The sequence below is a fragment of the Leopardus geoffroyi genome, chromosome E2 (assembly GCF_018350155.1).
Source record: "Leopardus geoffroyi isolate Oge1 chromosome E2, O.geoffroyi_Oge1_pat1.0, whole genome shotgun sequence".
NCBI lineage: Eukaryota > Metazoa > Chordata > Mammalia > Carnivora > Felidae > Leopardus > Leopardus geoffroyi.
In genome coordinates, this window is record NC_059335.1 from 60,772,027 (window position 1) to 60,784,239 (window position 12,213).

The 12,213-nt window shown below is 65.0% G+C and overlaps 1 protein-coding gene across 6 annotated transcripts; it reads right to left on the bottom strand.

Moving 5' to 3' along the window:
• Positions 1-2,184: 2,184 nt before the first annotated feature.
• Positions 2,185-12,210, bottom strand: RNF166 (ring finger protein 166). Of its 6 annotated transcripts, XM_045439980.1 has the most exons (7): positions 11,892-12,124; positions 6,847-7,003; positions 5,664-5,756; positions 5,354-5,466; positions 4,937-5,051; positions 4,741-4,848; positions 2,185-3,222 (listed from the first exon to the last, which is right to left on the bottom strand). In XM_045439980.1, exons 1-7 carry the CDS (start codon positions 12,044-12,046, stop codon positions 3,157-3,159), a joined length of 807 nt encoding a protein of 268 aa, XP_045295936.1. In that variant the 5' UTR covers positions 12,047-12,124; the 3' UTR covers positions 2,185-3,156. The 6 variants fall into 6 exon arrangements, with proteins under 6 accessions (XP_045295936.1, XP_045295938.1, XP_045295940.1 ...); XM_045439982.1 differs by lacking the exon at positions 5,664-5,756 and having other exon boundaries at positions 11,892-12,210; XM_045439984.1 differs by lacking the exons at positions 5,664-5,756; positions 11,892-12,124 and adding an exon at positions 7,184-8,211.
• Between the last annotated feature and the right edge of the window lie 3 nt (positions 12,211-12,213).

The following is a 12,213-nucleotide window of genomic DNA, read 5'->3' on the forward strand; positions in this document are numbered from 1 at the left end:
CAGGAGGGACGTTGCGGGCAGCTCAAACCTTCACTGCGACTTGCCCCGAAGGCACCCAGCCCCACGGGCTGGACGTGCTGGGGGCGCCCGGAGGAGCCTGCCGGGTCCCAGGTCCCAGGCTCCCTGGATCAGGCTTTCTGGAAGCCAACAGCTGCAGGGCCTGGAGTCACTTCCAGGCACGGCCCGAAGGAGCCAGCAGTGGGTCTTTGGGGGCCGAAGCGCCTTCTTCTGCTGGTCTGGCACCCTGGCCGCTGTGTCCAGCACGACGCCTCTCTGGGCGAGGTCAGGGCAGGGGGCCCAGCTCTCCAGGGTGCTCGGCACCCTGGGACCAGGTGGTGGCTACGGCACTTTCTGGAACCCTGGGAGGCCGCCGAGGACAGGCGGGAGAAGAGTGACAGGGCTACAAGTCCCCGCCGTGTGCAGGCGGTGCTCATCCTGTCCGGGCCCGCACTGGAGACCGGCCGACGGACGCCGTGGGCGCAGTGCTTGGGCCACCGGCTCCCGCGAGGCCCGGATGAGAAGTGCGCCAGTCCCCGGGAGTGCCTTCCCGCGGGCTGCCTTCCTGACAGAGAAGGTCGTAGGTCCAGAGACGCTTTCTAGGCCACGGGGTGCGCTGGGGAACGTGCACCATGAAGGCGCGGGGGCGCCCCGGGCCTGGGGCTGCCTCCCTCTGTGTGGCAGTGGTGGAGATACTCTCCGGGGGCGGTCGGTCGGCCCTTGCGCTGATCAGGGTGGGAGGGAGACCATGACTTCCAGGAACTCTCGGCCTGAAGCGTGTGTGTGGCGCGAAAGCCCCGGGGGCCTGGCGGGACAGCCCCGCCGCACGTGGGATTCATGCAAAGTACAAGGGAGGCCGATCGTGCTGTGGACTTGAGCCGGAGCGTCCCCTCCCCGACACCGTGGGGTCTGCTGACACGGGTTCCTGTGTCCCGCGTGCCCTGTTAGGGTTCACTCTGATGCTCCCCTCTGGGCAGACTATCCTGGACATGAGTCCCTTGGTCGGTGGTGTATTCTCTGTGGTCCCATCTGGCCTGGGCCCGGGGTGGAGGGGGTTGAGAGGCCACGTGTGGACGCTGTCCTGTGGCTCCCGCGGCTGCGTGGAGGGGGCACAGCTCCACAGGTGTCCTCGGGTGGAGGCAGGGACTCGTCACCACACCTGCTCCCTGGAACCGGCGTCCTTGGCCAGTGGGGTCAAAGAGGGAAGGGTGGGGCTAGAGGCTCCTAACGAAGGAGCTAGGGGGTGGCCAGCCTGTCCCCACTCTCCTGCCGAGTGACGGTTGTGGAGGCTCGTGTGCCTGGCCCTGCTATGGCTCCAAGCTCGGGAGACCCACCTTCTTAGAAGAACAACCCAGAACCCAGCCCTGCCTGGGAAGGCAGCCTGGAAACAGCCAGGGAGAGGGAGGCAGGAGTGTGGCCGCACACCGACCACCAGCTGCCAGGACACTGGCCAGCAGGTGATATTTGTCGGCTTTCAAAGGCCCGAGTGACATGGGGGACAGCAGGAACCCGTGGCACCAATGGTGGCCCTGAGCACCGTCTCTGGGTGGACATTTCACGTTTGAAGATTTTATTTTTAAATCATCTCTACACCCAACATGGGGCTCGAACTCATGACCCTGAGATCAAGAGTCACGTGCTCCACCGACCGAGCCAGCCAGGCACCCCTGGTTCACATTTAAACGGCTCCTTCTCTGCCCTCTAGTCACCGAATGAGGCTCTGGGGCCGAGAGCACCAGGCAAGACCAGGGAAGCCACCGAGTGGCAGGAGCCAGCCGTGGGGACGGTGGCTGCTGATCAAGGGCCTCCCAGAGACCCCGTGCCGGCCACTGTGGCCACGTCCGGGCCTCAGAGCTAGCCTCGATGAGACCAGCCTGCCGGCCTCAGGGGACTGCATCTCACAACAAGGAAGGAGGTGAGACCCACCCGCGCCTAGGGTTGCCCACGTTTGTCACGGGGGACCAGACGTGGTTCAAGAACGAGCACGTGTCTGGGACAGGCCGAAACAGGCTGGTGAGCGAGCGCCTTGGGGTGAGGGAAGCCTGGGGAGGGGCCTGGAGCAGGTGCCCTGAGCGGAGCTGTGTGGGGACACACACACCCCTGCAGACCTTAAACAAGGGTGCACACCAGCCCCCCACCGCACCGTTAATGCTCCCAGATGAACCCACAGATCGAGGTTGCTATAGATGCTTTGAAATGTTTTATTTACGTTTTTTTTTTAAAAGAGCAATAATTTATGCCGTGAACCGAAAAGAGTGAGATGGCGTCTTCCAGCCCCGCCTGTCGTCCCCCGGGGTGGCCTACACGGTCCGTGGTCCGTGGTCCGCTTGGGAAGGTGACAGCGGGGCCGAGGCCAGGACCCTGGCCGGAGGAGGCCTGCACTGTGAGCAGCCAGGGGGGCACTGGGGGCTTCTTCCTGGCGACTATGAAAGGGACCCTGGCCACTGCGGTCCTGCGGGCCCCCCAGCAAAGCCCCGCGGCCGCGCTAGGGCTCCGAGGTCTGCCCGCCTCTTTCCCTCCCCTGCACTGACCCCACCACTGTTTATTTTTGATTGCTTTTTTTTTTAAAAAATATAATTCTGTAAATGTTCCATAAAAATACTATTGCCCCTGGTCAAACGCGGGATTGCGGTTTGTAGAGTAGCTGTTCTATAAAATGTGAAAAGGTTCTCACACTGGGTGACGTAGAAAAAGGCCAGAATCTCCAGGTATCACAAAAGCCGGTACCGTGCGCGCAAAGGGAAAGCGCTGCCAGATGCCGGCCAGGGCTCCCCTCCCGCGCTTCCCGTGCAGCGGCCAGGCCTGCGGGACGCAGCGTGGGCAGGACGGGTCTCCGTGCGTACGGGGAGGACATCATGGCTTTGAGACAGACAGACAGACAGTCGACTGCTCCCAGGCCCAACGAGCCGGCCCTACCAGGGCCACCTGCTCAGCTCGAAGCACCGAAGAAACCAGCAATGCCCGGCCAGGAGCACTGGTGGCCGCCCCGTGAGGACGCGGCCCGGGCGGGCTCGGGGGCCGCCCCTCCTGCGACAACGGAGGCCCCGCCTGGTCCCCGAGGCGCACTCCCACTCCCACGCAGGCGCTGGGCCTCAGGGAGCCCGCACGGCCCCGTCCCCCGAGGCGGGAGGGCTCAGGTCCCGGGGCTGGGCTGTGCCTTCAGTTCTCGGAGAGAGACAGGGCCAGGGCCGCCTGGAAGGCCGCTTCCTCATCGATGCTGTAATCCTGCAAGACAGGAAGTGAAGACGGGGGTGCAGCAGTGGCCTCTCAGGGCCCCAGACGGGACAGCCACATCGAGTCGCGGAGTCACTCTACTGACAGCCCCGAGGGATGTCAAAGTATTGCCCAGCATGGGACCCACATCTGGCTTCCCAATGTTCTTTACAGGGACACCTGACTCGGACACCTGGCTGGGACGCTGGGTGCAGGCGGGTCTGTGGGAGGTGTGAGCTCCTCCTCCTCAGACACAGGTACCAGGGTTCTGAACTGAGCAGAGGGGCAGGGCATGTCCGGGGCCCCTGGCAATTAGGACGGGGCGACAGGGCTGAGAGCAAGTAGCCCCAACAGCGGGGGTGCTGGAGGGTCTGCAGGCCGCGTGGGGGGAGGGGGCAGTGGGACAAGGTTTCTGAAATGCCACAGGTGGGAGAGGGAGGGACAAGGTCCCCGGCAGCTCTACTCCAGGCACCAGGAGGGAAGCCTGTCCCCTCCCACAGACACTCTTAGTCCCCAGGCCACCACCATGCAAAGCCTGAGAAGAGGACTGATGGCCCCAGTGGGGGGGGCGGGGTGACCAAGCAGAACAAAAGGAGGCCCTGGCGGGACTGCTCAGTGCAGCTCGAGCCCCCAGGCCCTCCAGGGGCCACACATAGGTGGCCCCCCGCCCCCAGAAGTCGTGTCCAGCTTCCTCCAAGCTGCTGCCTCAGGCAGGGGCACGGCGAGCTGGGTAAGAATGCAGGCAGGGGGCCAGGGGCGGGGCAGGGCGAGAATGGGGCGGGGCCGCGGGCAGGGGGCCAGGGGCGGAGCTGGGTGAGAATTGGGGGGGCCTGCGGGCAGGGGGCCAGGGGCGGAGCTGGGTGAGAATTGGGGGGGCCTGCGGGCAGGGGGCCAGGGGCGGGGCTGGGTTGGAATGGGGCGGGGCCGCGGGCTAGGGGCGGAGCTGGGTGAGAATGGGGCGGGGCCGCGGGCAGGGGGCCAGGGGCGGGGCAGGGCGAGAATGGAGCGGGGCCGCGGGCAGGGGGCCAGGGGCGGAGATAGGTGAGAATGGGGCGGGGCCGCGGGCAGGGGGCCAGGGGCGGAGCTGGGTGAGAATTGGGGGGGCCTGCGGGCAGGGGGCCAGGGGCGGAGCTGGGTGAGAATTGGGGGGGCCTGCGGGCAGGGGGCCAGGGGCGGGGCTGGGTTGGAATGGGGCGGGGACGCGGGCAGGGGCCAGGGGCGGAGCTGGGTGAGAATGGGGCGGGGCCGCGGGCAGGGGGCCAGGGGCGGGGCAGGGTAAGAATGGGGCGGGGTCGCGGGCTAGGGGCGGAGATAGGTGAGAATGGGGCGGGGCCGCGGGCAGGGGGCCAGGGGCGGAGCTGGGTGAGAATTGGGGGGGCCTGCGGGCAGGGGGCCAGGGGCGGAGCTGGGTGAGAGTTGGGGGGGTCTGCGGGCAGGGGCCAGGGGCGGGGCTGGGTGGGAATGGGGCGGGGCTGGGTGGGAATGGGGCGGGGCCGCGGGCAGGGGCCAAGAGCTGGGCTGGGCACCTACCACAAAGGTGTCGTAGGAGAACTTGTGCCGGTGTAGCAGGTGCTGCAGGAAGTTGGCGCTCTTGTAGCTGGGGTCCCCCCAGGGCATGGCGGAGCAGATGGGGCACACCTGGAACAGAGGGCCCTGCTGAGGCAGCGCTCGGGCGGGAGCAGCCCCCTCCCTGGGTCCCGGGGTGGGGGGGCGGGGTTCCACCCACCACGCGGTTGGGGTCGCTGCGATGGTTGTCCACACAGTGCTTCAGCAGTTCCTGCTGGTCCAGGTTTCGGGCGCCACAGTAGGGGCAAGTGAAGGTGGACCTGTTGGGGACGGCGCTGGGGCGGTGGGGGGAGGTGAGTGGGGCCACCTCACCCGGCACCTCACCCGGCACCCCCCTCCCCAGACTCTGGGTCCCCTCCCTTCTCTCAGTGTGGCTATGCCCCTGGGAAGGCATCTGTCCAGCCCTGGCCTTTCTGGGGACGGCATTCCCCTGCTGGGAGGTGCTTTGTGAGCCTGCGTGGCCCCTCCACAGAGGGGACACAACAGCCTCTTCTGCCTCCTCAAGGGACAGCAACATGGGCCGGGAGCGGCCCCCACAAGGGACAGGGGCTCTGAGCACTTGGAGCAGGGTGCTTACCTGGGGATGGGCTGGGATGTGGGCACCACGGGGACGAATTTGGGGCAGTTGGCCATTTGCTCCTGGACCTTCATGCAGGAGGAAACGTGCACCCTCATCTTGGCCAGCGTCACCTAGGAAGAGGGAGGCAGAGAAGAGGGTCGGGGTCAGGCTCCAGAGGCTGGGAGGACAGTGAGCAAGCAGGCCAGTCCCTGCCCCCGATGCTCGTGGCCCAGCAGTGCTGTGTAAGCAGCGAGAGGCTTCATTTAGGGGCCTGGTGTCTCTGCTGGAGAAGACACAGAGTCAGGACACCCCCCCAGCAGGCGCTCACGGCCTCAAGCCATCCGGCCACCAGCCACCAGTCAGGAACACACCTCAGCTGGGATCCCTTGGGGGCTGCAGAGGGGCAGGGGCAGGGGCAGTCCTTGAGGAAACCAGAAGAGCATTTATTTGGGGAAAACAGCCCTCATAAGGGAAACTGATGAACAGCGTTCTCTCACAGACAAACATGACAGAACTCCTTACCAGACTGCACCGAACCCAACCACAGCACAATCTCCTCAGCCAGGCCCAGGTCACACACTCTGGCCAATGGGGGACACCCAGCTCAGGGCAGGGAAAAGGGGCCTCGGTGTGGATTGAGCGAATGACCGCAGAAAAGGAATAAGCACGGCACCGGTAAAAGCCACCGATCGTGACACGTCGTCAATGCCCAAAGGCCGGGAGGAAAGGTTTCACAAATGGAAAGCTCGCTCACAGGACCGAGGGAGCAGCGAGGAGGGTGTGAGCACCCACCCCTGGGCCAGCATCCCACCCAGCTGTCCAGGGTAACAGAAGGGCCTCCAACGGCAGCCTGGCTCCCAGCTCTGCTCGGGCCGCCACCGTGGCCTGCGTGCGTGGACACATTTGAGAACACGGGGGCGAAGGGCAGGGCCACTGCACACTGGAAACGATGGGAGGGCCCTGCCTGCTCTCTCTCGGAGGGGGGGAGAAGGCCTACCTGCCAGGGAAGAGGCCAAGGAGCCTCACTGCAGAACCCAGGGTGGCCCCTGCGCGCCCAGACCCTGACCTTTAGAACAAAGCAACCAGGGGCTGCTTTTTGTTGTGGCAAATTGGTACAACCTGCCGAGCTGAGAGATTAAAGTCAAAATCCGTTGCTGGGGTTGGGCCGCTGGAAAGGCAGGCCAGGGTGGGTGACAAAGGCCGCCGAGTGCCCCCCAGGGCTGGGGCGTTCAGTACTAGAGATGCACCCTTCCATTAGGCCTGGGGCCCCGCCCCCCCCCCCCCCCCCCGCCTGCACTTCCCCAAATCAGCCACAGGACCACGGAAGACCCGGGGCCAGGCAGCAGGGGGTGGGGAGAGAGGTGGGGGGATGTGGCCAGGCCGCCGGAAGTGAGTGGTGCTGTGGGGGAGGGGCGGAGCAGTCCAGCCCAGCTCCTCTCTGTGGGAGAGTGGAACCAGAGCCCGCAACCGCCCCGCCCCGGGAAGGCCCTGGGGGGTTGGGAGGGGGGTACCTTCTTGTTGCAGCCCCTGCAGGGCGCCTTGTAGGACGAGAGCTGCTTCTCCACGTGGGCAGCCTTGTCCACCTTCTTGGGGTCGAACGGCAGGCGGCACAGCGGGCACAGTGGGGACGGGACCTGCAGGCACGGCTGGAGGCACTCCCCGCAGAACCTGCAGCGGCAAGGGACACCGGCCTGAGCGCGCAGGGCAGCTCCCCTCTGCCGCCAGCGGCGCGTTTCTGGCGACGGTCACTTCTGTTCCTAAATCCTACTGAGCCGACGGCTGCCCTCTGGCTAAAAAATGAGCCCAGGTCCCCTCCCAGCTGTGGGCTTCTGGGGCCCGCCGCCATACCCAGGATGCCGGTGCAGCAGTGGCCGTGGCTCCCCAGGACCCGTGCTGGCCCCGCGGCACCGCGCCCAGCAAAAGCCCCAGCCTGCCCATCTCACGGCCATGTGGTGACAGTGCCTCAGCTGCTCTGGGGACGCGGGGGCAGCGCAGAGGGCCCTGGAGACACTCCACCCACAAAATTCTCAAGAGTGAGATCATGAAAAGCTCTGGGAGAGGAAACCGCAGGGCTCCAAGGGCCAAGACTCATTGGACGAGGCAGGGCCAAAGCTGTCCAGGTTGAGTGTCACCAGCCGTGGGACGGTGCCTGAGCGTGGCGACAGAGGGGCCTTGCTTAGGCTCTTGACTGCTGAGCAGGGATCCTCACGGCCCTGGGCACGCGCTCAGGCACCCGAGGCTCTTTGCAGCCCTGAGCTCCTGGCACTGTCCTGGATGTGTCCTGATGCCACATCACGAGGACAGCCAGGGGACACAGATGTGCTTGGGCCACGGCAGCAAGCCCTCGCGCCCCCCACCCCCTCAGTGCTGCCTGTCACTCAGGCGGGAGGAAAGCCAGGCAGTGGGAACGCCGGGCTGGAAGACAGCCAGGGGGGCAGCAAGAAGGAACTCGATCGCAGGACCACGTCGGTCCAGCTTCTTAGGAAGCGCCGTGGGGACCGCTTAGCCGTGATGCCGACCTAGAATGTGCAGATGCTGACACAGAGCCGCCACAGCCCCAGGGGAGTGAGCGCTCAGCCCCGAGACGGGGCCAGGCCCACACCCACGAGAAACACTGCAGGGCATCAGGGTGAGGCCAGCTGTCCTCTCACCTGTGTGCACCCTGCAGGTGGGGTGGGAGGGACACGGGAGGAGAGGGCTCCCACTCCGCCGAGCTAAGCGGTCAGCCTTCTCCCACCTCCTTCCCAGGAAAAGGCAGCTGAGGACTCCTGCTGCCCAGGGCTGGGCCGTCCTCCCACACGCTGGCATCTGGGGCGCCCCCCACCCCCCACCCCAGCTCATCAGCATCTGCACTCACACTGTATGTGAGAAGGCCCGGCTTGGCCTGAGGCCAAGAAAATTCCCAGCAGCCTTTTCCCCACAGCACCCGCCCGTCCCTTACCTCACCCGGTGCGCGCTCCCCAGGCACCCCTGGCAGGCGTGTAACGAGGCGCCCACCCGCCCAGAGCTGGCGCTCTCGCCGCCTCAAGGGTCTGCTCAGCCTAATGGCCGAGGGAGGCCGCCCTCTCCACCCAGTCACTGGAGGAGAGCCCAGCTCCCATCCCAGTGGGGGCCACGGCAGCATCGCCACGAGAGCCACGAGGTAGAAACAAGCCATGTTGTCCGTGGGTGATGGACACACAGACCACAGACGTGTGAAGGTGAAGGAACCCAGGACGAGTGAAGGACTGGAGGACGCCGCCCCGGGGCGAGCCTCGGAATCACCACGCTCGGGACGCGTGGTGGATGATTCCGTTTGCGTGAAAAGTCCAGAACAGACCCACCCGTCACCCGTAGGCAGAATGAAGACTGGTAGTTTCTGGGGCGGGGGCGCCAGGGTCTGGTTGCTAACAGGGGTGAGGCTTCTTCCTGCGGAGACAGCAGGGATCGAGGGCTGACGGGAGAGGACTGCTCAACACCGCACACTCCAGGCACCCCTGAACTGTGCACATGAGACTGAATGTCAACAAAGCTGGGAAAACACGCGTAGAAGGCAAGGCCACGGGAGCACTCGGGACGAGCCATGACCACGTCGTCAGCGGAAGGCAGGGTCCAGGGCAGGCCTGAGGGCCACGACTCCGGCGAGAGATGCACAGGCTGTGTGAAGGGCACCTCTGCCAGCGGGAGGAGGCGGGGAAGCTCGGGTGTCTTGAGAAGGCATGTGGACCCCGTCTGAACCCGGCGGCTCTCTGTGATCAGCCCGCGGCCAGGTGTCCACACTGACTGTGGTGTGCTGAGCGGCCAGAGCCAGCCGAGGGGTCTGCTCTCCCACACCAGACCCGCGGGCCCAACTGGAGAAGCCACACGGCCAACACATGGACTCCAGCGGCACCTGCCATGTGTCACTCCCGCCCCAGCCTCCCGCACGCGCTGGTGTGCCAGGACAGGCCAGTGTCTCAGGGGCCCAAGAAGGCAGGCAGGCCGGGCCCTCAGGCACCCGGAGCTGTCCTGAGTGGCAGAGCCCAGCTTCCACAGCCTCTTCGGATGGTGTCGATGGCTCACGTCGTGGTCCCCACGCGCAGACCCAGGTAAGCACAGGCTCGCTGACAGCCAGGCAGGGACTCTGGGACTCTGCCCAGAGAAGCCTGCTCGCTGGTCTGGGTGCCGATGGGCAGGGGGCTGTAAGGCTCAGCAGTCCCCAGGGTCTCCAAGGTCACTGCTGTAAGAGCACTGGTTGGGGGGAGGGGGCGTGGCTAAGAGGCCAGCCCGGGCCTGACCGCCTGGGCACAAGCTCTGGCTTTGCCGTGACACTTGGGAACGCGGTCTCTTGTACCAAAGAAAGAATGGCAGCACCTACCCCAACAGGCCATGGCACACAGAGTACTCAAGTCTATCATTCCCTGTGTCCACCCTTAAGAGTCGGTGTTTTGCTTTTTCTAAGACCTGTGCGCATGGGCTGCTGGGGAGGACACTGAGGTGGAAGGACCGATGGACAGCGCTGGTAAGAGAATGAAAGGCGGCCAGAGGCCAGAGGGAGCCCAGGGCTGAGCTACCCAGACAGATACAGGCTGTCAGGGGACGGCATCAGAGGGTAATAAACAGCCACGTGGCTTCTGGTTCCAGATATGACGTACTGCCCAGGATGTCCCTGGGGCATGAGAAATAACCAGCTCCCTCTGGGGCTCCTGGGGAGTTCTTGGGAGCTCTGCCACAGGCCTCACTGAGGGCCTCATGACCGAGAGCCCCCCACCGTGCCCTCTCCTCTTCTGTCCGGTGCTGCCCACACACGGCCGCTCTCACCATCAGAACCTGTTTTGCGGAGGCAGACTGTTTACAGGTAGGTAGCTGTGCGGAAGAGATAACCAGACCAGCAGATCTTTTTTAAGGTGAAGCGTGAGCCTTTGAACCTGGGTTTATTTGCACATGTGCCTCCACGACACCAGAGAAGCAGCTGAAGAAAAGTCAGAGACAGAACAGCCAAGAAAACAAGCCAGCAGGGAGAGCTAGGGAGGAAGTCTTTTACGGAGAAACTGTAGAAGAGTCTCTGGCGGGACCACCTTAGACATAGGAGAGAGAGCTCAGACTCTGCCAAGAAGAACATGGGTCGGGGAGGGGGTTATAGGAGATGATGCTTCCACAGCAATCCTGTATGGGGCTGAATTCTAAAGACCACATTTTAAGAAAAGACTTACTTAGACAAAAAGAGAGAGAACACAGATTTGTGCCCACCAGGAGACTGGAATGCTGTGGCCCAGGGCTGGGTAAGTGCTGGTGCCAGGGGGATGAAATCCAAAGACCAGGAGAGGCTGTCTAAAGCTGGTTCCAGGAGAAGCCTTACCGTTCTCTCAATCATGGACTAAAAAAATGCAGAACACATCTTAAAACACCCACCAGTGCTTACAAGAAAGGAGTCCTGTCCAGAGGCTGCCTCCGACAAAATGTCACAAGTGGCATGAGAAAGTGAGGCCCGGTGCCCTTCTCCCCAAGTTGGCCGTGCTCTCCTGGTGCTGGCAGGTGCCCATGCTGCCTGGGGGGGGGGGGGGATCGTGAAGGCTTTCTGGATCCTGACACTGTCCCCAGGTGATGAGCAGGCACACACATGCCCCGCAGTTCCAGCTCCATTTTCGTGTCAGCAGCCTCCCAAGTTGGCTACCGTTGGTTACAAAATGCTCCAGGGGAACCTACGAGCCCGGTGCACCTCCGCCCAGCCCACCCCCCCCCCTCCCCCGGTGAAAGCCCCGCCTCCTCCGTAGCCCCGAGTGCTGCCAACCAAGCCCTCCTGACCTGCTCCCCGCCCTGCTAATTTCACTCAAGAGCTGTTCTATTCAGCCAGGAGAGAGTCGCAGAGTAGACCCTGATCTCGGCTCCCTTCCAACAAGGCTGGCAGCTCCGAGAAGACTTGAGCGCAGCTCTCAGCTGGGAGGAGAGCCACATCCTCAGGTTTCTGTTGCTGAAACACCCTGCAGGAGCCCACTGTAGGCCCTGGTGCAGTCGGAAACCCTGGTCGCCCAGGACGGCCTGGCTGCTCAATGACGGTTAAGACTCAAGTTCTCCATCAAAACAAAAGAAAACATCGCAGGAGTCCAAACAACCCCCTCTCCTAACTTTAGGGGAGTCCTGTCCTCTGCAGTCAAGACAAGCAGACAGCGGGTCCGAAAAGGAGTTGGTAACAGAAACCACAAGACAATTTATTTACAAATGCCAACCCCGGTCTCCGGTGGACCGGATCGAAGGCCACTGGCGCAAGAGGTCGCCCTCCGTCCTCCGAGGACCCAGATAGGTCCGCGCAAGCCGTCAGCAGCCCCCAGGGGCCCCGGGACCGGGCAGGGCTGCAGGTCGCCCAGTGCGCCGACCGGGTGGTCGGGTCGCCCGGGACTGGCGAGCAGGAGGCTGGGCCGGGGCGAACCCGGACGGCGCTGCGCAGGGAGCCCCGCGCCCCCGCCCGAGCCCTCCGCGCGCCTGGCTCCCGGGCTGCGCCCGGCGGCCGCGGGCCTCGGGCCCCTTCCGGGGCGGGCGCGGATCCCCTCCCCGCAGCGGCGTCCCGGCCCCGCGGCCTCCCGGAGGCCGGCGCACTCACGTGTGGCCGCAGCTGCCGATGGCCACAGGCCGGTGGTACACCTCCAGGCAGATCGGGCAGCTGTACTGCGCCTCCAGGCCGCTGTCACCGCCCGCCGGCCCGCCCGGCGGCTGCCGCTGCTGAGCCGAAGCCACCAGGCTGCGGAACATCGCCATCCCGGGGCCAGGCCTGCCGCCGCCGCTGCCCCTGTTCCGGCCCGGCCCGGCCAGCTCGGAGCGTCACGGCCGCGACGGCGCCGCGCTGACGTCATCAGGGCAGCGCCCCGCCCCGGCCCGCTAGTCAAGACCGCGGCGCCGCGGTGCTGGCGCCGTCAGCGCGCGCT

Excerpts from the sequence above, each read along its gene's own strand:
- RNF166 (XM_045439980.1), bottom strand. The coding sequence starts at position 12,046 with ATGGCGATGTTCCGCAGCCTGGTGGCTTCGGCTCAGCAGCGGCAGCCG. Across the intron at positions 7,004-11,891 it reads ATCGGCAGCTGCGGCCACAC|GTTCTGCGGGGAGTGCCTCC; the intron begins GTGAGTGCGCCG and ends TTGCCGCTGCAG. Across the intron at positions 3,223-4,740 it reads TCTCCTACGACACCTTTGTG|GATTACAGCATCGATGAGGA; the intron begins GTAGGTGCCCAG and ends CCTGTCTTGCAG.